Source organism: Salvelinus namaycush, chromosome 6 (assembly GCF_016432855.1).
Source record: "Salvelinus namaycush isolate Seneca chromosome 6, SaNama_1.0, whole genome shotgun sequence".
In the NCBI taxonomy this organism is placed as follows: Eukaryota; Metazoa; Chordata; class Actinopteri; order Salmoniformes; family Salmonidae; genus Salvelinus; species Salvelinus namaycush.
Window position 1 is genome coordinate 18,742,863 of NC_052312.1, and position 25,199 is coordinate 18,768,061.

The following is a 25,199-nucleotide window of genomic DNA, read 5'->3' on the forward strand; positions in this document are numbered from 1 at the left end:
CTATAACGGTCAAATAAATCGCTGTAAAAAAGACGCAAGTCTTTCACTTTACAGGTTGTACATGTTTTTGGTGGTAAGAAGTGTAAATAGAGTATCCATAGGAAAGTGTTGATTACCTGACTTTTGCGGCGCCGGCAGGTTCTCTAGCTTGTATTGTCAATATGTAAATAATAGCCAAATGTAACAATGTAGTCCACCTAAGCACTTTCCTTGCAATCATTTGGAAGCATTTGTGTTTCGGTTAGGCTCGGCCATATTGTGCAAGTGTTTGTCAACAAAAATATATAAAGTTACATTCCAGCATACTGATGGTCGGGTTGATAACACTACTCTGTGGATATTGTGTCTCACATTCCGATCTGCAAAAGGACCAGACACATGGACAACTGGTAAAGTATCTGACTTGTAGAGGTCGTGAGAAGAAACTCTCCTGATTTAATTTCTGCATGATGTAGAATTCGACGCACTTCAACGTAGGGTCTTCAGGCTGCATCGCCGCTAACGTCCTGCTGTATATCTCTTGTGGCATTGCGTTAAATTGCAGCATCACTTGGATATGTGTGCAAACAAAGTTCAACATTCACTTCATGCCAAGCCGTCGACGCATACAGTTTGATACATACGTTCGATAAATCCAACGTATGCACCACACAGAACGCACTGCAACTGCCTCTGCTACGCAATGTTGCAAGCGTTACATTGGAAATGCGACCTGTACCGAGTTGTGTGGGGTCTTACCGCCGCCTCTTCAGTCTCTCTCGCAGAGAATATTGGTGCTTCCTGTGTGCCTGGATGTTGTGCCATGTATGCGACATTTTGAGTCGGAGCTTTCGCGAAAATAAATCGGAAACTAAGCAAGCAATATCACTTGCGTGCATGACACACTAGCACAGGCTGCCGCGCGGTGAAACGCCACTTCCCATTCATTTCAATGGAAAGAGGTCAGAAGCTGAGAGGACGGTGAAAAATACAAACCTTTCCCAACTTTATGCAAATCACCAGCAGCGACCGCTAGGCAATGACCAATCATATCGAGTGGCTCCCATGACGAATTTGACGCTATGCAACCCAAAGCCGGAGACTTTCTTCAGCAAACATGGCTGGAAGCAAATGTAATTGATTATAACGTCATAACGATGCAAAAAACGTACAGTTGATAGAAATATGTTAGTTGATGTAGAGACAAAGGACTATGCATTTTTTTTAATCATAAAGATAATTTACGAAAATCGTGATTTAGCAAGTTAGCTGACTAGCTAACGTTAGCCAGCTTTATGATGTTGTGACATGAGTATGAAATTGTAATACTGAAACAACCAGCAAACCAGGCAGTCATCTTGTGAAACAGTGGATGTGAAGAATCTAGCTAGCTAAACATTTACTGCAAATTGAATGTACTATTTTGTAAGCTTGCCTTGCTTATAATTGCCATGCAATACAGATAGATTAAATAAAGTAGCTAGTTATGTTCTTGCTTATTGTGAAGTGAAGGATAAAAAATACCTGTATGCCTATGAATGTGTAGCTATCTAGCCGATCTGTGTATGGGCCCAAACGTTTGGTATACATATTAGTTCAGAACCTAGCTATGAACCTCAGCTATCATAGACAGTTGTAACAACTTCAAAACAGTCTGAATGACATTAATGAAGCCTATGGATTGAGTAGAATATAACTTTGTGCCAAGGATGCAAGTCGTATTTACATGTAGTTATTACCATGCATGAGATCCTCACTTTGTAGCCTGTACATTTAATATATTCACTCATCATGTACTCTACCTTAGCAACTAAAGGTGCAGTTCAGGTATGAATGTCATATCCACTACCAGGAGTATCAAATTCCAGTCTTTGAATGATGCTGTATATGCATGTATGTATGTATGTATTACAATTATACACTTCAACAGTGTTTACCAATCTTGGTCCTGGGACATCAAGGGTTACACATTGTAACTAATGGACTAGAAACAGGATTTAACTAATTAAAAGGCTGATTTGTAATTCATATATACAGAAATAGAATTTAAAAAAACAGTACACTACACTTTCTATGCATCATGTAAATACTCTAAAACCGGTTCATGTCAATATCTAATGCCCTTCATCTGCATCTGATAAACAGGATATGTGTAGTATTTCATCAAATGAGACTTAATTTCAAACCAGTAGAGAATGTGAAACGCATTATTGAAAGAAGTTCATTATCCAAGTGTTATAAATACATGCATTATAAATATTATAATTACAAGTTCAATCTGTACTTCAATGCGCATCTGTTGTGCATTATAAAAACAGATGAAGAAAGAGGTGTAAAAGACAGAAAGGGAAAGAGGTAAGAACATAGGAGCAGGGAAGGCAGCATATGATTAATGAATCACAGTGCAACCCAAATATTCTCTCAGTTCATCACAATTACATAATAGTGTCTAGTCAGCCCAAAGGTTATCTTAAAAGTGGGTGAGGTGGCGATGATAGGCCTGCGGGTTGGCATCCTCTCACATCAAAACATATCTGCAGGCGAGAGACAGATGAAGAGGGAGAGCATGTTTAGCCTTGTTTTTAGTTTTTATTCTAACATTGTTAGTCATAATAATCAGGAGGTGAAATGCAAAACTGACCTTGGATCATTAACTCTGGCACTACTGCATCTCTATCTGTATTTCAATGTAAAGTATCTCTTTAATAATAGTTCCTGTTGACCTGACCAAGTGACCTCTCACCTCTGATCATGCTGTGGCCTCTATGTAGCCAGTTCCAATGCAGGAGGGGTTCAGCGACACAGCTGATATAACCTAGAGGATTTAGGGAGAAGAGAGAAGGATGAAGTTAAGGAGAGAGACTGTTATTGAGAAAATAAAGTAAGTTAAAAGAGACTGTGTTCAACAGGAATCCATGTGTGGCCTCACCTGGTGTCCACACCACACTAAGTAGCTGCAGAGTTCTTTATGCTGAAAAACATAAACGGACACACGAGGAAAAACAATATAGCGTAGTTATAGAAATAATGAAGTGTCTTACTATTCTCCATGGTTGGCCGTCTTGCCTATTCTATGAAGGTGGAAGGAGCCACATTACTGCGCAACACAATCCATCAATCAGATTGATACATGAGTGTGTCGGTGTGGGTTATAGGGTGTCTACTTGTTCTACATTTTTTCAATATGGGTGATTTAAAATAGCCTGTTTTCTTTTTGTACAGACATCACACCCTTACCTAAACAGCACTGTCACCTGAGAAGTAGAAATCAAAGGGAGAGAAATTGGGAACTGAATAACTGCAGTTGACATAGCTAAGTAAATGGAAGAATACTCTTATTGCAATGTGAATGGCTCTTAAAAGAGCCTTTGGTTGTGCATAGTGTAGTCTATGGTGTTAGAGAACAGCTTTTCGAAAAAGTAGGAGGTGAAGATCTCCCGCACACAGATTGCCTCTCTTGCTGCGTTGATGGACCCCATCCTTGAAACATCCTGTAGAGCAGCAGACTTCTCCCCTGGCACACGGCGGTGAGCTGCAGATTCACTCCTGGTCCTCGTGTCCATCCTCATGTAGTTATGCAGGACACAGGTAGACTTCACACACCTGAATTCCTCCAGGAGGCAGTCCTAGATGGCCCTGGTCACCCAACCTTGCAGTGCCCTACACGTTAACTGTAGGCAATCGTTTAAGGAATCTCCAGTTACAAGGTATCTGTAGGAATATGGAAGACAATGTAATTATTTGACTTTTACATCACCAGGTCATTGTGGATTATAATAATATCCCTGATAACAAATCATGATAACATTGGATTGATAGATGCATGGGCACACACATGTGTAGTATGTGACGATAACAGGATCATATCAAGGATAGCATCACAAATGAATACATAAATATCACTTGAAGCTTGATGACGAGTTGATCACTTGAATCAGCTGTGCAGTGCTAAGGCAAAAACAAAAATTTGCACCCCTTTGAGTCCCCAGGACCTGGACTGAGAACCACTACTCTTAATTGGGACCTCTTCATATGTAGACAGACTTTCATAGCCCTCTTTATGTGAGGACAGAAAACCTCACAAGAAACAGACTAAATTATAGTCAAATTACACCGCACTGAATATTATGTTACTACACCACCTGCAGAACCACTCCTTTATTGGGGGTGTCTTGCTAATTGCCTATAATTTCCACCTGTTGTCTATTCCATTTGCACAACAGCATGTGAAATTTATTGTCAATCAGTGTTGCTTCCTAAGTGGACAGTTTGATTTCACAGAAGTGTGATTGACTTGGAGTTACATTGTGTTGTTTAAGTGTTCCCTTTATTTTTTTGAGCAGTGTATTATCTCCATCTTCACTTCTAGGAATAGCCTACTCTCTCACTGACAGTTGGGGCTGCTATCCTTTCACCCTCTTCCATGGCTGTTAGCTAACTACCTACAAATGCATTTGGAGTTTGTTTTTTTACAGTGATAAATACATCAAGATAGCTAGCTAATATGAAGTTAGGTAACCAGACCTTCATACAAACATGCAATGCTGAATTCTTGACACACAATTGAACATGCTGCCAGCACGCCCACAAGCTAAATGGGCGGCCTAAACGGTACGCGGCGATTTACCGCTATCAAGTGTACAGGCTCGGTTAGTTTAGCGGGATTAATGTGGACCAATAGCTATGTGTGGACACGGCAACAACAATAAATGAATGGTTCTCTTGTTTGCTGGAAAATCTAACGGGTAACTTTAAAAAAAAATCATACTATTTTATTGCAAGTAGGATTTGTCACCTCGCAGAACTAGTTGAAATAATATGTTTAGGTTATGTTAGGTCGTGGCTATTTAAAATAAATAGATTTGTTAACATGAGCAGAAGGCGGATGTGTTTTGGAAAAGGACACATTTCCGGTTCGAAAGGGGATACTTCCGGCAAAACGCTTGTTTATGGTTCATGGTTCAACAACTATCCAAACTTAGATAGTTCATTAGTTAGCAATCTGCGGTAAAATAAATAATAATAATAATACAAACTTCGATTTAGTACATTCACTAAATAAGAGTTGTTTAGAAACGAATATGTTAATTTTCTCCTACTGCTGACCCCTCTTGGCCAGCAGGGGCTGTGTTTTCAATGTAGTTTTCTCGAATTCTTCTTCCAACAACCACTGGGAAAGATGGCGGAAGTGGATAAGGATGGTGATCCTGCGGCTGAGAAAGATTACTTACAGATCTTAAAGGTATTGCAAAAAATAATGCTATAATCCCTACATGTAATATATTGTCATGAGGTTTCTTAACCTGACTATTTTAATTAAGGTTTTGTCTAAAGTTAGACAAATTACATCTTCCCTTTGATGGTAGCTTTTGTTTATTCCATGTGTAACTCTGTTGTTGTATGTGTCGAATTGCTATGCTTTATCTTGGCCAGGTCGCAGTTGCAAATGAGAACTTGTTCTCAACTAGCCTACCTGGTTAAATAAAGGTGAAATAAAAAATAAAATAAAAGCTAGTTAGCTCTCCTCCAGACTCGTTACTATAACAACTGACACCAACTGTCATATTAATCGACCAACATCTGTTTGTGGTTGGTTTTTAGCTATCTTCAACCGGAGTTGGTTGTCTCTAAATCTGCCGAGCCATCAATTTTCTCTATATGTTTATGCATCAAGCTCCTCAGTTAGCTAGTTAACGTTAGCTAGCTAGCTTCGGATGGTGTGCATCGTTCTCAGTTGCAATCTCTCTCCAACTTTCTGCGTCATCATACCTCATAGCCCAATATGTATTTTTTAAAGAGCCTATCGTTACTTCTTAAGGTCCAAGGTCAGGACCTTATATGATACTGTATCTTAAGAGGTAGACTGTCTCTGGCAGATAAAGCAGCCAAATACGCCATCTAAACGTGAATCGATTCTAAATTGTGATACAGTTTTAGAAACATAAAGCCCTTTTACTTTCATATCAATGTTTTAACCGGCTTTATCACAGTTGTAGCCGACAGTATTTTTCAGTGACAACACATTTTTTGCAGCCTTCTTCCATTACACAGTTGTCCGGGGGCATGCCATATAGCTAATTAGCACAGGTTGTCCCTCTCTCTTCTGTCTGTCTACTGTAACATGGATATACGATCTGTGGGAATAATAACCCTATGAAGGTGTGTATCAATGAAAACTTTCTCACTGATATGAAATATACGGTCCTTTGCTTTCAAAACCCTACATGCATGTTAATGTTCAGACTGAACGTCGGGGCTCTTAACAAAACTCGCTCTTACAGAAGACACCTTCTTCCAATAACTCTTATGTGTAATGTAATGGATCCCTCATTGCCAATGAGCATGCATGCACCCACTCATGCAAGGGTCCTAGCCTCATCAAGTAAATTTGCAGTCCAGTCCTATTCAGCAACAGATTGAAAAATCATATTCTTGTATCATCATCTGCCTCTAATCATGCATCTAGTTTCTTTCTCTGGTATCAATACCATGGTATCAATACCAGTTTCCATCTCTGTTTCTGGGTCAGGAACTAGTGGATGAGTTGTATAATTTTCGGGATCATTACTTTGAGACTCACAGTGTGGAGGATGCAGGGAGGAAACAGAGTGATGTGGCAAAGGAGATGGAGAAGACTCTAACGAAGCTTAGGGAGAAAGAAGGTGAGATGACAGAACAGAAAAGGAAGGTGTGTTGTGATTTAGTAACTACACATGTAAAAAATAATATACTGACATTTTGCATGATAGCTTTGAATCCATTTGGTATTTTAATGTTTAGCTACACACATTTTACTGCACTATTCAGTACTCACACTTGCCTGACTGGAGAGGGATGTCTTTATGCATTATTTATTCATCAATGACTTACATAACTAAGACTATTTGTGTCCACCCATCTCATCTAGTCTTATAAGCACTGTTGTCGTCCACCAGCCAGCTCTCTCATACTGTAGCAATTGAGCCTGGGGACGAGGTTACATAAGCACAGTGCTGAGTTCAGCTTTGCCTCCATTTGATATCTAATATGTGGGGTTACATCTTCAAACACAAAATAATTCAATTGACTACAGAATAATCTCTCTGTCTTCTCCAGAGTCGTATAAGCACAGAGCTGAGTTCCTGCTTCTGCGGGGCCGCTGCCTGGGGGTGGCTCCAGAGTTTAGCACCACCGCCGAGGAGTGCCTGTCCAGGGCCGTGAAGCTGGAACCTGGGCTGGTGGAGGGCTGGAATATCCTGGGGGAGCAGTACTGGAAGAAAGGAGACCTGACCACCGCCAAGACCTGCTTCACTGGAGCCCTGCAGCAGGTTAGCAACAATACAGTAGTAATACATTTTATTTGCATAGCTGCGCGTTATTTAATTTATAGACCGCAGGAATCACAAAGCTCTTGAGGTTAACTGGAGAGAGCGATGTCAGTGTTGTGGTACTGTTATTGTGTTGAGAACAAAGTATTCAGTAGAGCCTTGCTGAGAGGATAACATGAATAGAATGCATGTAAAGTGTGCAACACTGGTTATAGCCTTAGTTCTACACAAACAACAGCTGTTTCTCTCAGCCTTCCAAGCCATAGCTCTTCCTCTCCCATTGTTTACACCTTTCTTTGTCTATCTCTTTCTTTTTAACTTCACATCTTTTGTTCACAAAGGTCTCTTTTTTATCCTCTATTCCTAAATCATTTACATTGACCTACTCCCAAACCAACCAACCCATTCCAAATCTGGCATAATTGTGCTGGACCACACAGGCCACAATATAATTATATATATATTTTTTTACTTTTCATGGTTTTATCTGGATTATCCTCATCCCATATGTTTTCTCCCTCCCTCCCAGAGTAAGAACAAGGTGTCTCTGCGCAGTCTGTCCATGGTGCTGAGGCAGCTACCGGGCAGTGATGAGCAGGGGAAGAGGGTCCTGGAGAGTGTGGACATGGCCAGGCAGGCTGTACAGCTGGACGTCACAGACGGCACCTCCTGGTGTGAGTATGATGGGTAGTCTCATAACAGATATTCACATTTCACATGGGGTTACTGGGGTGGAGTATGGGTACAGTTACATACGTTGGAGATGTGGATGGGTCTAAGCATGGTGGGAAATGATTTTGGCTGTAATTCACGTTTTCAAAAGAGAGGATAAAAGAACAGCAGTTTATGTAAATGACTGCTATGAGAAGAATGTCTTATAGTGCTGAATATGAGTGGAACATTGAGTTATTGGTATTTTTTGACAGACATCCTAGGAAACGCCTACATCTCCCTGTTCTTCACCTGCGGACAGAATCCACAGATGTCTCAACAGGCTCTGAGTGCCTACGCACAGGCTGTGAGTGAATATGTCCACACACGCACACCAAACTGGGTTGTTTTTACAAAAGCCTGACTGGACAGTATGGGCAAGTCAATTTAATTCTCAGGCAATAATCGTTGTTCAGCAACACTACATAATTCCTTTCCTCTCTGTTCTCTCTCTCAGGAGAAAGTGGACCGGACAGAAACCTCCAACCCTGATCTACACTTCAACAGAGCCACGGTAACACATTGTTTACATATTCTGATATGATTGTTACAATAGGCATGTGATAAATGAATTACATCAGAAAAATGCATGATTGTGTCCCCGCCTTCAGCTGTTCCAGTATGAGGAGATGTTTGGGTCTGCGCTGGGGGGGTACAGCCGGGCTGCGGCACTGGACCCCGCGTGGAAAGAGCCTCCAGAGAGGGAGAGGCAGCTGCTGGAATACCTGGAGAAACTCACAGCACTCACAGAGAACAAGGTAGGACAGGAGAACTACAAACGCATTTCTTATTACCATTCACCGATGCAAAGGAAAGTGTGTTATAAATCACCAGTAGGTGGTGGCAGAGTACTATTCTTTCCCACTGGTTAGTCTGCTACTCTTTCACCCCTACAGGGGAAGGTGAAGGCCCGGCGCCTGCGGACAATGCTCTCCAACCTCAGCACGTCGGCCCTGGGGCCGTGCTCCTCCCCTCAGTTCCGCTCCCCCGCAGGCCGCGTTGGGAGCCTGGAGCCCCGCAACCTGTCTGCCCTGACACACGGCCACAACACTGGGGTGGCTGCCCTGGGCAAGGTGGTGTTCAGCCTGGCCTCCGAGGGACGCATGGCCTTGTGAGTCTACCGTCTAATGATAGAATTCTATCTGTAATGTGGGACCTGCTGTGCACTTTGTGTGTGTTTGCATACATGTTTCTTTATGCATTTAAAGAATGATAGATAGCGTTTCGTGTCCCTTTGCATAATTATGAATGTTTTTCTCCATACCATACAGTGCATTCCCTTGGTTGAACATGAAGTTTTATGATGAATTGTCCTCTTACTGTACATTCTCTATGGTGGATAGACAGTAATGTGACTGTCTCTCTTTCCCAGTACGTTTGGCATGGTGGACAGTGAGGAGACCTGCTGCGTGATCATGGTTTATAACACAGCAGACAGTTGGGGTGTTCTGATTGGCGACTCAGTGGTCATCCCAGAGCCCCAGGTCAAACGCCACAGTGTAGCCCACAACGACCAGGTCAGTCTCTCTCTCTCTCTCTCTCTCTCTCCAGCTAACATGGACCACTGCACACAACTTGTGATAGGAATGTTATAACATTGTGAAAACAGGTCGGTGTCTACAACAACATGCAGTACTTGTGCTATAAACATACAAAGCATCTGACTAGAATACAAACTGTGATTGCACTGTCCAAAGATGGAAATCCTCTCTGTATTAGGTATGATGTTACATTAACAAACGCAATTCTTGATACTCGCAACATTTCTGATTCTCTGATCTATTCTCTTCTCCCCTGTGCCTCCTGCAGACGTTTGACTTCCGCAGTATACGAGTGGACTCTCCCCTACTCCTCATCGTCAATGGCAAGAGACAGAATGTCCAGGCTCAGACTGCAGCCTCCGTCAGTTACAAGCCCCAGAGTGAATGAGAGGAGGAGGAGGGCGGCGGAGGGAAGAAGCATGATGAGCGAGTGCCTGTTTTTTCAAAATGTTTTCATGTGTGAGTTTTGTAAATAGTATATCCTTGTTATGTTAAAGTCTTTAGGAATACACTGTTTGTACATATTTATAAATATTTCTTCGTTTTTTTTTGTATTTTGTGGGAGGGAGGCTGAGGGATTTTGTAAATGACTGACTACAATATGATAATTCATTACGATGACAATGGTGTCAGGCTTATGTGTTCAAGACATTAAAACAAACACCCCCATTCCCCAAATATTGTGTCTTTCTCCAATGTGGACATGATTTCACATGCATGCTTTATATAGTTGATCCTCTTTCACTGGAAGGTAGTCAAACCTTTCAGTGAAAAATAACATTTTAGTAGAATAACATACACCTTTCTTACAATGGTCATGCTGAATTTTATTGACAAAATAAGTGCAATGCAAACGTAAATGTTGTATCAGAGCATTTCGTCAAGATACAGTAACTTCAGGTAAGAAAAAGGCAACTACAAAATGAATATCAAACCATCCTTAGATAACCTGACAGTCTACACTATGATAATGCTGTCATTGATCCAGCAACCAGGTACCCAACCAGCGTTGCCTCAGTCAGAAATACAATTATTCTATTCATTCTAATCCTGGAGTTCTAGAATTTGAATTCTAGTCTCAGTATTTCTTGAGTAAGGCCCGGCCCCTGTCTCTGGCAGGAGAGCTGAACTGGAAGAAGGTCTTGGCTCCAGCATCGGGCTCCAGGGAGGAGAAAAGGCGGCTGTCCCCCTCAGGGCCCATGCCCAGGAAGTGAGGACTCCCCCGGGGAGAGGGCTGCCTGACCACCCCTGGGAAATGGGTAGGGGGTTGAATCTTCAGACCTGGTATTCTCTACGCCTCTTTTATACATTTTGTTTTTAACCAATCCTTGCAATCCTTGTTTTTAACCAATCCTATGGGGCAAGTCCTGAGTTGAGACAAGCAAGCTGAACTCAAACTTCCAGGCAAATTCCTAACGACATACACATATTATTTTACACAGACAGAACTCCAAGATGCGTCTCTAATCAGGATTCAGACTCTACTCCCTCTCTAACCTGTGTTGAACTCCGGGGGTCCTGGCTGGCGTGGTGCCTCTCTGTCCCCCACCACCATGTTGCGAAGCCTCAGCGAGTCATAGAGCCCCTGTAGCTTCTGGTACTGTCTGTTCCTTTCCATCAGACGCTCTGACACTTCACTGTACTTCCTCTTGTACTCCTCCATCACCTGAAAGAGACAAGAGAGGGATACCAATGAGATGGAGGGCGAAAACGAGGTAGAGTATATAAGAAGGCTAAATAAAAGTGATTGGGTTATGGTTAGGGCTGAGCATTCATTTCGGGTGGTGAAGGGCATTTGTTCCGGCCGAGCAGCACTAATTGTGATGAGTTGAATCAGGTGTTAGTGTACAAATGGAGCAATAGGAGACTAAGCTTGCCCACTCCAGGGTCTGATGTGACGTAAAGGTGGTACCTTCTTCAGTGAGGTGATCTCCCCTCTCATGGCATTGAGCTCCAGCTCTCTGCTCTGGTTCTGCTGGGTCAGCACCTTCTCCATCTGTTTCACCTGACCCTCGGCCCGGGACAGACTGTACTCCTGGAACATACGCTCCTGGTGCACCTGCAACACACACACACACATGCACACGCATGTCGGACACAAGCACACACACCGTGAGAAGGTGATGGTATAAGATAGATTTGACACTCCCATTTCTTGAATTGTGTCCTTCATCCCTTGTCCTGGGGACCCACAGGGTGTGCAGGCTTGGTTTGAGCAGTAGAATCAGGTGTGTTAGTACCAGGCTGGAACAAAAGCCTGCACACTCGGAGGGTTTCCTAGACCAGGCCTGAGATAAACAATGGAGTAATTACATACCCTGAATGTCATAGGCAACACACTGACATACCTGGTAAGTCCAGAAAGCCAGGGCACGGGCGCTTATGTCCAGCACTGTCTCTGGCCTCAGTCCCGCCAACACCATGGCCTTGTACTCCTCAGATGGCGACAGCTCAGTGCGCACGATGTCCAGCTTCCCCGAGAGTGCAGAGGAGCAGGCCGGGCATATTGCCGGGGAGCGGCTGAACTCTCCGGATCCATGTTGGTCACAGAAGGCGTGAGAGCAAGCTGTGACCCAGGCGAACCCACACAGTTTCGCCCGACACTTTGGGTAGTTGCAGAGCAGATTGTCATCGCACATAGACATGGCTGTCGGGGACAAGAACAACTTGGTGAAACTTCACAGACACTCACTTCACACACAGAGTTTGATGACGTAAAGTTTCGTTGATGATGTAACGTGTCGTAATACAAGGTATGCAACATCCAACCTCTGCCATCCTTAGCATACTAGCATGCTAGCTAACTGTCTCGCCACACATACTGCTACTACAAATACCCATAACGTTAGTTCTAACATTTATTTCTGAAATTAGTAGCTAGCTACAACTCTATACAAATGTAGCTGTGTACGATACTCAATGGGTTCAACAAACTTACCTGTTTAATTGGGCAAAACTAGGACGTTTGAGGAATGTTTTGATGCTAAAGGTTTACTAGCTAGCTACAGTGCATGTCTTTGAAGCGGGCTCGAATGAAAATTCTGATTGGCTTGCTAGAAATGTCAATGGACCAATCAAATAAGTCATTTATTATAGACGTAATAAAATAGGTATTACTCGTTAGTAGTCAAAACTAAAGTTAAATATGTTCCTTAATAATAATAAGGAAGGATAATTACAAGTTTGAGTTCTGCGTTGTTGGTAAAATTATGCATTGTTTGTAAAGGGCTTGTAGTAAGCATTGTATTGTAACTTTTACACCTGTTGTATTCGGTGCATGTGACAAATAAAATGTGATTTGAAAGTGCATCCATTTTTACTAGTGGAATTTTTGGTAACATTTTGCCTATTCATGTCTGGAATACTTGATTCGTTTTTTATACAGGTTGATGCTATGCTTTTTATTTACTTGGCATTGGTTTAATCCTCACACATCTTTGTACAATCATTGTATTTACCATGCTATTAATTATTTTGGTTCCATTTAACCAGCCTTTTGCTGTTCATTCCTGTCCACCATGTATTGAGTGGGACATGTATGCGAGACACCTACTTAAAAAGGGTCCCTTTTCTCTCTCTCTCGCTCTCTTTTTATCCCTCCTCCACGTGGTACAGGAGTAAAGGCGGGGGGTGAAAGAGGGCATTGTGCTGGAGCAGCACTGGATCCGGGGGTTCATAGTGAGAGAGAAGAGGTGCTCACTCAACTGTGTCCAGTGCGCCATTGTCGTAGATTCCCATCTATTCTCTGCCTTTTAAATAAAGCTCTGCCTGCGCACCAGGACACTGGTAGAAGGGGGGGTCAGTGTGTAGAGTGACATGGAATGGAACACATGCATGTTCTGATGCGGAATGGATGGCACCGCTTCAACAGTCTCACACCACCTCTTTGTTGACAATTAGCCATATGTAAATCTGTGTGCAAATGTGCCCATTCATTCTGCAACGGTTGGCCTATATGATCCCTCTTGCCCTCTCCGTGAATAATTAGCACATAATGATCACATATATTGCAATGATAAGGCTATTATTATTTCCCAGTCTCTTGACCACTTGTAGCGTAAACTAGGATAATTTAGCTACCACAAATAGAATCAGGATTTCGTGTATTTGTTAAGGATTCTGATTTTGTTATTTATTAACTTATCTACAAAGCCTAGTACAAACATTTGCTATCACTTAATTCCCCCAAATGTTGTGCCAAAAATAATGGTCCATGAACTAGGCAACATTTCAAAGTTCGTCAATAAATTGGAGTTGAATGGGTTCAAACAGCATGCAACAAGTAAAGTCATATATTTGATTTATTCATGTGGATTTTAACACCCTTATGATGATATTTGATTGAGAGTTTAGTGATGGCGTGAAGGAAATACAGAGAGAAAAGGGAAAACCAGGGAGTCGGTGTTCCGCGCCATTGAAATGCAAATAGCAGTGAGGAGCACGAAGAGATTGTATGTGTGTGTGTGCATGTTATTATGTGTGCCTGCGTAGGCTATGTGTATGCAAGGGAGCGGGGGTGGGGGCGCCACAAATTGGGCAAGTTTGGAGAGCGAGAGACGATTTTAGAAAAACAGCCACACGCACTAACCGCAGCCTCATATGACACGGTGCGTCTATACGGATTTCTATTTCTTCTTTGTTTTCCTACGTGCAAGGGATAAACATTCGATAACGTCATCTAGATGCAGACTGGACATTCACATTTTCCTGAAATTTGAGTTTTGGCGGATTCTGGAACTCGAAGCCTACAAGTGCTTAAAGTGGCCAGTGCTGTTTAATCGGCTGATGCCCCCTTTCTTTCCGTCTCCTCGTGAATCATGTCACGCCGGAAGCAGAAACGACCCCAGCAGCTCGTTAACTCGGACCCGGGGGGCACGCGGTTACTATCGCACGGTGAGAAAAGTTTATTATGGGTATTCTAAGGCATGCGTCTGTTTTTATTCCAAGGATATTCCCTATAGTTCTATGAATGAATGAAGCAACAAGAAAAGTTACAGGTTGGAATTTACAACTATAATGGTGATCAATAGGGTTAATTAAATAAGTTAATGTTAGATAAGGTGGAGAAACATGATTTAAAATCCCGCTAGAGAGTAGGACTAAAGTTACAAGTTGTTTATTTTAATATAGATGCACTTTATATATGTCAATTCCTCCTCACATCTTTATTTTCACATCTAGAAAGTCATTTTACTCAGGTGATCAATCATCATAACTCGATCTGTGTATGTCTGTGTTTTATGTTTGCACATTTTATATTTACAAAAAGTCATTGCCTCTTGCAATAAATTAGAGTTCAGTGGATTGCTCAGTCTGCTGTAGCTCTGCAATGGGCCCCAGTAGGGGAGAGCTCCAGGTATGAGGGCTAGCCCTGTAAACTTGTCCCTGTGATCTGGATGGTAACATCCATCTGTGGCCATTTTCCTGTGATGCTTAGTCCTCTAGGAAACTAGCAGTCTGCTCAGAATGACTACTGGAGGTCTTTCATTACTTAGAGGAAAGTCTCCCTATTCACCAACAATAAGGCTGGATCTGTGGGTGGAAGGAGAGGTGGAGGAGGGGTCTTTTTGGTAAAGATTAATCTCTTCTCCTTGTTCTCTTCTTCTCTCCATGCTTTTCTCCCTCATGTTTCATTTCCTCCTTGCCCCCCCCCCCCCCCCCCCCCCCCCTCCTGAATGCTCACTGCTGAATGCTTCCCTCTCTACCCCCAACTCTATTGACTGTATACACCTACCCAGTTGGGGGGCTCAGTGTGTAAAATGCAGAGGGGGGAGAATGCAGAATGCATGCACCTTCAATCATATTGCATTTGCTGCACAAACACACCTTAAAAATACGAATGACTTCTTAGAACTTCTGCAGGTAAATTTCCACAGAGAGGAACTTGTTTAAAAGGAACTGGTTTTGAACACCTTGAATTCTGCGAAAAGAACCAAGACTGACTATTTAGCAGCAGTAGTACAGTCATTAATTCCATCACTATCCCTCTAGGAGGGAATAGTTAGTTTGTCTTTCCATTGTCCATACCCCCCCCCCTCTTCTTTTGTTTCTCTCTTTCTCACTCTGTGCTCAAGATTCTGAAAGAATTTGACCCCAGAGCTCTAAAGATCTGAGGAGCAGACCAATCACAAGCCTCTGGACAGTGCCCAGGACTCTTAGCGTGTCCCGACCTCTGACCCCTGATGTGACGTCAGGGGGGAAGGGTGAATAGGGAGATGAAAGACGTGAACTGCTGGAGTGAGGGGCGGGTTAGAAGGGGTTATGGGTTTTCTTGGCTATGGCCATTGTCCTTTTAAACGTGTTGCCATAGCAACAATGTGGTTTGTGTTGTCAGAAGATGTTTGGAGAGTTTTCCTCGGGAAAGAAGTAGAGTGGACAGAAGACAAGATAATGTAAGGGGAAAGACTGTGACTCGGCATGTTTGTAGACTATCTATCAATATTTGCTAATGCATTGCTTTACATGAGAAGACTGAAACTTTAAGCTTGAATTTAATATGGAAACATTAGCAATTGTTGTAATCAATGATTACAGTTAAAAGTTAGGACTTATAGACTTACTTTGAGCTCCCACTTCAATTCCATAAAGAATGAGGCTCGTTCCCTGTCTTTCATGGTTCTTATGAGGACTTAACATCAACAATTTGATCATGAAACTGAACTTTTCATTTGGTTGAATAGGGGGATGAAAAGGCACCAGTCCTAATCCTTCTGTTTCTCTCTCTGTCCATAGATGACCAGCTGTCAGCAAAGTCACCGTCCATGTCTCTGGGCTCAGAACTGACCTCATCTGGGTCCTCCTCGTCCTCCCCCACCTCGCTCGAAGGCCGACAGCCCCCCCTGGCCCCTCGGCCGTCCCCCGGGGGTCTCCACGCACCCTCCCTCCCCAGCGAAAGCTCTCCGCCCCCCCACTGGCCCAGCCACATCGCCCCCTACACCACCTCTCTTCCCAACACCCACTCATCCCTCTCTCCAGACTTCCCTCATTCCTCTTTATCCTCCCAGACCCAATCCCTGCCACTCAACCTCAATCAGACATCGGGCCACCCCCTCTCCCATCAGGCCCACTCCCACGCCACTATGACCTCACCACAGATGGGCAGCTCTGCCACCATCACTACCTCCTCCTTGTCCTCCTCCTCGTCTAGCCTCCCTCCCCGCCGGGAGAGCACCAGTCCTGGGCATCAGAATGGCTCCAGCCCCCTGGTGCCAGGGCTAGGCCAGATCCAGGTGCCACCGACCCTGGCTGTGCTCCTGGAGGAGCTGAGGGTGCTGCAGCAGAGGCAGATCCACCAGATGCAGATGACTGAGGAGATCTGTAGGCATGTTCTCCGGTTAGGAGGGGCCATCTATACCCAAGACACCTCCCAGGCTGGTAGTGGAGAGAAGAACCAAATACCTACAGCAGGATCCCCCTCCCCACCACATCATCCCTGCTCTGCCCCTGTCCCATCCTCGGCCTCCCCTCTCCTGGCCGGCCTCCCCTCCCTCCTCCCCCAGCTCACTGTGTCCAAGCCCAGCCTCTCCTCTCACACTAATGGGAGCAGAGCCCCAAACTCCTCTACCTCGCCCTCATCCTCTTCCTCCACCACTTGGAGCTCCTCGATAGCCTCCTCCATGCATCCTCTGTCCCTGGGTCTCCCCCCGCACTATCTCCACGAGAAATCCTCCAACACCTCCCCCTTTGGCCACAACAACGGGGTCAGCTTCCCCACCCTGCCCCTCCCCACCTCCAGCCACTCCCAGGACCACCTGCTGCAGTCCAGCTCCTCCCTGGGGTCCTTGTCCTCAGCAGGACGTCCTCAGCATGCCTGTAAGTTTTGTGGGAAGGTCTTGAGCAGTGATTCCTCGCTACAAATCCACCTGCGCTCCCACACGGGTGAGAGGCCCTACCACTGTCCCGTCTGCCTCAGTCGCTTCACCACCCGCGGGAACCTCAAAGCCCACTTCCTGCGTCACCGCGAGCAGAACCCTGAGCTGTCGCTCTCGCTCCTCCCCCCGGCTCTGGAGCAGCCCAGCCCTGCCCCCGTCGCCGCCACCACCGGCCAGAGACGTAGGAAGCGCCGGGCAGAAGACGAGGAACCGCCGTTCGGAGGCGTGAAAGGAATGACGGAGGGAATGGCGCTCGGTTTCCTTTCCGGGGCGTCTCCTCGCCCCCCCCCTTCCTCTATACCTATGCCACCCAGTATGGATATGGCACTGTTGTCCACTGCTCACTCCCTTTTACAGCTGAACAGGGCCTCTGCTGCAGCAGGCAGCGCCTCAGGTAGTGTGTTACCGCCATCATCCTCATCCTCCATGGGTGGCCAGTTCAAAGGGGCGAAGCAGCAGAGGTTTGATGAGAACACACCTCCACACTCCGCCCTCCACCCAGGCTCCCCCTACTCCCAGCTGGCCCACTTCCCCAAAATCCTCTTCCCCGGAGGACCCTCGCCCCACCACCTCGCCCTCCTCCGTCCCCCGGGGACCCACCCCTCTACCTCCCATCTCACCTCCCCCCACACCCAGCTTCCCTTCCCTCCCTATCCTAAACTCCCCACGTCCTCCCCTTCCTCCTCCTCCACCACCTCCTTCACCCAAACCTCCGACACCTCCAAGTTGCAGCGACTGGTCCAGAAGCTGGAGAAGCAGCCCCAGGGCGGGGGCCAGTTTTCCTCCTGCGGCCCAGCAGACGGCTCCTCAAACGGGGACACCCACGGCCACGACCTGACCACAAGTTCCAGCGCCTACCGCAGGGAGATGATGGCAGCCCTGGGCCTTGGCCCCAACCCCAACACTGAGGCCATGGTGAGCAGGCGGGGACAGGGTCTCCCTGTATCCACCGATCCCGCCCTGGCCCCTAACCAGTGTGGGGTGTGCCTGCGGGTGCTCTCCTGCCCCAGGGCCCTGAGTCTCCACCAGGCCACCCACCTGGGCGAACGCCCCTTCCCCTGTAAGCTGTGTGGACGCTCCTTCTCCACTAAAGGAAGCCTGAGGGCCCACCTCGCCACCCACCGTGCCCGCCCGCCCAACGCCCGCACCCAGAACTCTTGCCCGCTGTGCCCACGCAAGTTCACCAATGCCCTGGTGCTGCAGCACCACATCCGCATGCACCTGGGGGGCCAGATACCCCCAGGGGGAGAGGGGGAGGAAGGTACAGATATGACCCAAGAAGATCTGGGCCAAATGACCACAGCCTCTCCATCCAATCCCTCCAGCCTCCAAGGCCTGCACCCCCTGGCTTTAAAAATGACCAGCTCCATCTCTAACCCTGACTCGCTGGTCAGCAGCTTAGACTTCGGAGTTCCGGCAACCAAGCAATCCCAGGCAGCTGACCCGAGCCCCCCTATAGAGGGGGAGTGTGAACCCTCGCCCTCCACGGCCAGCATTAGCCCACCTCTGACCCATAATCCCTCCCCAGAAGACCCCATGCTCCTGGGGGAAAGATCTGAGTCAGACTCCGGCCCGTCTGCAGCCTCTCTGGAAGACTTGCAAGACTCCCCAGCTGACCTTTCGAACGCCAGCCCAATTAGTCTACCCAAGACATCCTTGACCAGCTCCTTGCCAGCCTCAGTGGGGAATGGTGAGGAAGAGGAGGAGGAAAACATCCCTCTTGCCCTCTGTGTCTCTAGACCAGCATTGGATACTGATGGTAGTAGGTCAGGAGGGCTCATCAATGGTTCTGGCTCAACCACAGTGAACCAGACCAACTCTCCAGATGGACTCATCCCCAGTCCTGAATCTGATTCCACCCCGAAATCCCCTGCCACCCTTAACCCCTCACCCACGCTCACCCCTCCTGCCAGCCCTAAAGCAGCTTCAGAGCCAGCCCAGTCCCCCAGTATCACCCCACCGGAGCCCAGTCCTGAACGGGAGACAGACCCACTTGAAGGGGCGAGTGAGAGCACAGCATCCAGAGATACCTCATCGGTCGAGGGGCCTGAGAGAGAGAAGCAGACCCCTAGCTCCACGGAGGAGAGTGATAGGGCTCCAGAGGAACCAGAGGCCTCCCAGCTAGCCACCCCAGCCTCAACGCCCTCCAAACCCTACTCCTGCACCCTGTGTGGGAAGGCATACGCCAGTCGCAGTGGATTAAAGGTCTAAAAAGCATAAGATAAGGATAGAATATATTAGTACCATATGTTCTTACAGAACACTTGACAGAAGCTACATTTAGATTCTTGAGATTGGAAAATTAAAATAGTTTGGTGCAATCACTCTATTTCTTATGTTTACCTGTGTTTGTTTGTGTTATGTTAGCAAATATATTCTAATTCAAGTTATGTTCTGTTTCCATCAACAGGGACACATGAAGACACACCCTATGTTGACCAACGTTCCCACCGGGACTCCTCCTCCCGCCACCCTGACCAATGACAATGAAACTACGGAGGATCCGAGTTCGGTCTCAGCAAATGGAAAGGAGGATGAAAAGTAACGATTGGCCAAAGCTCCTGAGAAACGTGTTACCTTAGAGAATCAGCCAATCACTGCTGCATCTGGGAAGGAAGCAGAGAAACCTGTGGACACTACTGAGTAAAAAGACATGATTGGCTGCTTAATGGCATCAGTCTGTTTTTTTTAAGGCCCTGACAAGGGAATGTATTTTCTTCATGTAATTAGAATTGATTCTAGAACGATTGATTTTAATTCTGTGTAGTTTTGGTACTAGTCAGTTGGGTCTATTTTGTCTATAATAGAAGGTTAGATTGTTGTGAAGTTTTAATTCAGTCGGCATGGTTACGATATCACTATCTCAAAGAACACAATGAGGCCTTATTGACAACATGATGTCACAGAATTGTCTTGTAGTGTAACGGCAACCCGTGTCGTTATGTGTGTTGGATCGCAATTGAATAGATGAGCAGGGATGTATGTTTTAGAGAGCAGCTAGTTCTAGTCAAACATATGAATGAAATTCACATTTGAATTTTAAAATGGGGATGAAGTGAAGGAGAAAAATGTGTTTTCACTCTTTAGGATCTATGGTACGATCTCCATACCAAAACAGGCCAGCGTAGTAGTGGCCGTTTCCTTGTATATATTAACCCTGTTACTATTTGTAGTTCTTTTTTTACTGACTTTTTAAACTGTCTTGCTGCTGTACTGATGTTTCAATGGAGTTGCACTGACTGTCTACACTACTGTCTATACATCCATTGAAACAGAGATTAGGATGGTGATGATGATTGCGTTACATTGACCAGTCCGTATATACAATGTATTTTGGCAATCCTGGTTCCTGCCGTTGTGAGTGACCATACAGCAGGAACCTGAGAAATGAACAATGATGACTTATATCAGTGATTGTAATTGATTTATCCATAATTTATTGGATATATCTGCACAGGGACATACAGAAGTAGCCTGACAGCCAAATAGATTGTGTTATGTTTCACTGTTGTGAAGTTTTGGTACCAGGTTAGTGTTGAAGTATAGCAGAAACTGGTGTATAAATCAACTGAACCTCCCGAGGACCAGGATGAACTATGTCGGATGGATAACCTCATCCCTCCATGTCTGTTGTCTCTTTCCTCTTCCCTTTCTCTTTCTCTCCTCCTCTTCCCTCTCACCCTCCCTCCTGTTCCCTCTTACCTCCTCTTCCTTCTCTCCCTCTCTCTCTCTCAAAGCACTTGAGAGTTCAAGTTTTCTGCCGTGCAGAAATTGTCTGCTCTGTATCCTACATTAGATCGGTTTAGTTTTAGTACTTTATTTAGCCTTCGTATGTTTTTTCCCAACCATTGTTTTTTGTAGTTATGATAACATGTGCTTCCCATATTTTTTATGTCAAAAACAGAAAATAAAATACTTCTGATGGTGAAAACATAGCTTTTTGGTTGTCTGTCTGTGTATATTGTTTATCACTCTGTCTGTCTCAGTATAGCTGGTCGCAGACTATTCATCTATCTGTTTAAGTATTCTGTTTGCATGTCAACATGTTCTGTATGTCGGAGTGTGCTCTGTCTCGCTGTTTGTCTCAGCGCTCTGTATGTCTGGCTGTCTGTCTCAGCGCTCTGTATGTCTGGCTGTCTGTCTCAGCGCTCTGTATGTCTGGCTGTCTGTCTCAGCGCTCTGTATGTCTGGCTGTCTGTCTCAGCGTTCTGTATGTCTGGCTGTCTGTCTCAGCGCTCTGTATGTCTGGCTGTCTGTCTCAGCGCTCTGTATGTCTGGCTGTCTGTCTCAGCGCTCTGTATGTCTGGCTGTCTGTCTCAGCGCTCTGTATGTCTGGCTGTCTGTCTCAGCGCTCTGTATGTCTGGCTGTCTGTCTCAGCGCTCTGTATGTCTGGCTGTCTGTCTCAGCGCTCTGTATGTCTGGCTGTCTGTCTCAGTGCTCTGTATGTCTGGCTGTCTGTCTCAGCGCTCTGTATGTCTGTCTGTCTCAGCGCTCTGTATGTCTGTCTATCTCAGTGCTCTGTATGTCTGGCTGTCTGTCTCAGCGCTCTGTATGTCTGGCTGTCTGTCTCAGCGTTCTGTATGTCTGGCTGTCTGTCTCAGCGCTCTGTATGTCTGGCTGTCTGTCTCAGCGCTCTGTATGTCTGTGTCTGTCTCAGTGCTCTGTATGTCTGGCTGTCTGTCTCAGCGCTCTGTATGTCTGGCTGTCTGTCTCAGCGCTCTGTATGTCTGGCTGTCTGTCTCAGCGCTCTGTATGTCTGGCTGTCTGTCTCAGCGTTCGGTATGTCTGGCTGTCTGTCTCAGCGCTCTGTATGTCTTGCTGTCTGTCTCAGCGCTCTGTATGTCTGGCTGTCTGTCTCAGCGCTCTGTATGTCTGGCTGTCTGTCTCAGCGCTCTGTATGTCTGGCTGTCTGTCTCAGCGCTCTGTATGTCTGGCTGTCTGTCTCAGCGCTCTGTATGTCTGGCTGTCTGTCTCAGCGCTCTGTATGTCTGGCTGTCTGTCTCAGCGCTCTGTATGTCTGGCTGTCTGTCTCAGGGCTCTGTATGTCTGGCTGTCTGTCTCACAGTTCCTTTGACTGGACGCTATAGCCTTCTACTTATTCTGCCTTTTTTGGCCTCACTTTCCGTTTGTATGTTTCAGTTCCTCGGTGGTTCTGGGGTGTGTGTGTGTGTGTGTGTGTGTGTGTGTGTGTGTGTGTGTGTGTGTGTGTGTGTGTGTGTGTGTGTGTGTGTGTGTGTGCGTGCCTGTGTGTGTGTGAAAGGGATAATCAGTGCTTGTGTGATTGAAAGTGCAGCTGTAGAGGCCCCCCTCACCCCCCTTCTTTCTCTCTGTCATACTCTCTTTCATACTCACCCTCTTTCATTTTCTCTTTCATTTTCCCTCTCTCTCTGTCCTCCCCTCCCAGTGTAATAGTCTGACACATAGGAAGCTTTAATCCTTACACAATGATAGCCCCCCCTCCCCTAAGCGACAGTGAGCGGGACAGGGGGCAGCACACACACAGACCTGGACCAGCTGTCCCCAAAATGGCCGCCTTAATCCTCCAACCACCCTTCCCACTAGCTGGGGCTCCTAAAACCATGACAACCGGTAACCAAGGAGAGGAATTTGGGAGCAGAAAGGGGAAAGAGACAAAGGGCTGAAAAGAAGCCATGTGTGAGAAGTTTGTCCACATGCGTTGGGAATGAGACAGAGACATGTCTCAATCAAACAAGTGGAGTTAGAAAGTGATGCAGGGATGGTGGTTGGGTTTGAGAGGAAACGTGTGGAGTTGTCACACAAGTGTGGAGGGGGTACTTGATCAACAAACTTTTGATGACATAGGCTACCTATAGATATTGATCAGTTGAGAATGCTTTATTAATGTTAATGGACAGCTAATGTCTGCCTTTAATCGATTTATCATCAATGAGCAGTGGTGGAAAAAGTACCCAATTTTCATACTTGAGTAAAAGTATAGATACCTTAATAGAAAGTTACTCAAGTAAAAGTCACCCAGTAAAATACTACTTGAGTAAAAGTCTAAAAGTACTTGGTTCTAAATATACTTAAGTATTAAAAGTACATGTAATTGCTCAAATATATTTAAGTATCAAAACTAAAAGTACAAGTCATTTCAAATTCCTTATATTAAGCAAAGCAGACAGCACCATTTTCTTGTTTTGAAAATGTATGGATAGTCAGGGGCACACTCCAATGCTTTACAAATGATGCATTTGTGTTTAGTGAGTCCGCCAGATCAGAGGCAGTAGGGATGACCATGTGTTATCTTGATAAGTGAGTGAATTGGGCCATTTTCCTGTCCTGCTAAGCATTCAAAATGTAACAAGTACTTTTGGGTGTCAAGGAAAATGTATGGAGTAAAAAGTACATCATTTTCTTTAGGAATGTAGTGAAGTAAAAGTAAAAGTAGTCAAAAATATAAATAGTAAAGTACAGATACCCAAATAAACTACATAAGTAGTACTTTAAAGTATTTTTTACTTATGTACTTTACACCACTGTCAATAATCATGAATCACTTCAGATGAAGTTTCAAAATCATGTTCCAAAACTAATGTTAATTGTTTTAAATATCTAACTACATCCAGAACAAAGTTCAAAGTTCTGCCAATCATGAACACTGACTCAACACAAAAGCAGAGATACCACAATAAGCCTAATGATGTTTTAGAGGCAAGCTAGCAACTGGAAGATTGCCAGTTTGAATCCCGGGTCTGATGGGAAGAATCTGTCAGGAAGTGAGCTGGCAACTGGAGTGTTTCTGGTATCAAATCGGAGATACCATTACCTACCGTTGTGCCCTTGAGCAAGGCACGCAACCCCCCCACAACAACAGATCGTCGGGCGCCCTCTCCAAAACCTGTAGGTGTATGTAGGTGTGTCTTTCAGAGGGGTTGGGTTAAAAGCAGAAGTCAAATTTCAGTAAGTGGAACAACAAAATGATCTTAATCTTTAATTCTCAAACCGTTCATTTGCCAACATTGAGGAATTGGAGGTGTGTAGCAAATTATGACCAGAAGACGGAGCTGTGTAACCAATTTTGAGCTCCCTTATCAATTCCAATGATTCAATGCAGATAGCTCCTCACGTGTCTTCGTCGTTAAATCAAGATTGTTAACTATTTGATTCAACAATCATACAGTGGTTTCAAATATGATCACATGACACATACAATAAGTTAGGATAGTGATGAAAAATTCCAAGTGGCTTCGAGTCCTCAACATCCTTTGAATCATACTTGAATCATTTCTTAGAGTGATTCATCATTCATTTGATTCCCACGCTGCTTCCTACTGTGTCAGATTATTGACGATGACGAGCAAAGAAACATCAACAACAACAGCATTGCCTAACATAATAGCCCAAAACTAAAACAAGCATCACCATCAACTGGTAGGCTAAAACAAGAATTAAAGGGTCACGTTGACTTTAATTGCCACAGCAGAAAGTATGCGTTAACTTGTGTTACAGTATTGCTTCCGTTCTTTTCCTCGCTCCCAACCTGGGCTTCAACCAGGGTCCCTCTAAAATGCTACTAGCGCGCACCGCTAAACCAGCCAGTTCACACCGGGTACACTTTTGAATAGCCGAGTAAACATGATCAGGCCTGTTACTGCATTATTCATCAATTTAATGGGACACAATTAATTTAGCAGTGAAACCCATTATCAGAACACGGTGACATTATAAACTCAGTCCCTCCTCCATCTCCCTCCTCTTCTTTTCCCCGTCTCCTTGGTAGCATCTGGGACAGAAAACAGAAGTTCATCAGCTGATTAATTGTGTA

The 25,199-nt window shown here is 45.1% G+C and overlaps 3 protein-coding genes across 3 annotated transcripts; 2 read left to right on the plus strand and 1 right to left on the minus strand.

Annotated features, from left to right (window-relative positions):
• The first annotated feature begins 4,960 nt into the window (after positions 1-4,960).
• On the plus strand, positions 4,961-10,157 carry LOC120049256 (tetratricopeptide repeat protein 5-like). Its single transcript, XM_038995501.1, has 10 exons — positions 4,961-5,221; positions 6,509-6,641; positions 7,075-7,286; positions 7,816-7,960; positions 8,213-8,304; positions 8,455-8,511; positions 8,609-8,755; positions 8,894-9,108; positions 9,370-9,514; positions 9,807-10,157. Exons 1-10 carry the CDS (start codon positions 5,159-5,161, stop codon positions 9,924-9,926), a joined length of 1,329 nt encoding a protein of 442 aa, XP_038851429.1. The 5' UTR covers positions 4,961-5,158; the 3' UTR covers positions 9,927-10,157.
• A 459-nt stretch (positions 10,158-10,616) lies between these two features.
• Positions 10,617-12,183, minus strand: LOC120048989 (E3 ubiquitin-protein ligase CCNB1IP1). Its single transcript, XM_038995250.1, has 4 exons — positions 11,887-12,183; positions 11,451-11,597; positions 11,036-11,204; positions 10,617-10,786 (listed from the first exon to the last, which is right to left on the minus strand). The coding sequence occupies exons 1-4, from the start codon at positions 12,181-12,183 to the stop codon at positions 10,617-10,619; spliced, it is 783 nt and encodes a 260-aa protein (XP_038851178.1).
• Positions 12,184-14,355: 2,172 nt separating this feature from the next.
• si:ch211-212k18.5 (sal-like protein 2) lies at positions 14,356-19,954 on the plus strand. Its single transcript, XM_038995251.1, has 3 exons — positions 14,356-14,431; positions 16,271-19,614; positions 19,820-19,954. Exons 1-3 carry the CDS (start codon positions 14,356-14,358, stop codon positions 19,952-19,954), a joined length of 3,555 nt encoding a protein of 1,184 aa, XP_038851179.1.
• The last annotated feature ends 5,245 nt before the right edge of the window (positions 19,955-25,199 follow it).

Excerpts from the sequence above, each read along its gene's own strand:
- LOC120049256 (XM_038995501.1), top strand. The coding sequence starts at position 5,159 with ATGGCGGAAGTGGATAAGGATGGTGATCCTGCGGCTGAGAAAGATTAC. Across the intron at positions 5,222-6,508 it reads ATTACTTACAGATCTTAAAG|GAACTAGTGGATGAGTTGTA; the intron begins GTATTGCAAAAA and ends TTTCTGGGTCAG. Across the intron at positions 9,515-9,806 it reads GTGTAGCCCACAACGACCAG|ACGTTTGACTTCCGCAGTAT; the intron begins GTCAGTCTCTCT and ends TGCCTCCTGCAG.
- LOC120048989 (XM_038995250.1), bottom strand. The coding sequence starts at position 12,183 with ATGTCTATGTGCGATGACAATCTGCTCTGCAACTACCCAAAGTGTCGG. Across the intron at positions 11,598-11,886 it reads TGGCTTTCTGGACTTACCAG|GTGCACCAGGAGCGTATGTT; the intron begins GTATGTCAGTGT and ends TGTGTGTTGCAG. Across the intron at positions 11,205-11,450 it reads AGATCACCTCACTGAAGAAG|GTGATGGAGGAGTACAAGAG; the intron begins GTACCACCTTTA and ends TGTCTCTTTCAG.
- si:ch211-212k18.5 (XM_038995251.1), top strand. The coding sequence starts at position 14,356 with ATGTCACGCCGGAAGCAGAAACGACCCCAGCAGCTCGTTAACTCGGAC. Across the intron at positions 14,432-16,270 it reads CACGCGGTTACTATCGCACG|ATGACCAGCTGTCAGCAAAG; the intron begins GTGAGAAAAGTT and ends CTCTGTCCATAG. Across the intron at positions 19,615-19,819 it reads CCAGTCGCAGTGGATTAAAG|GGACACATGAAGACACACCC; the intron begins GTCTAAAAAGCA and ends TTCCATCAACAG.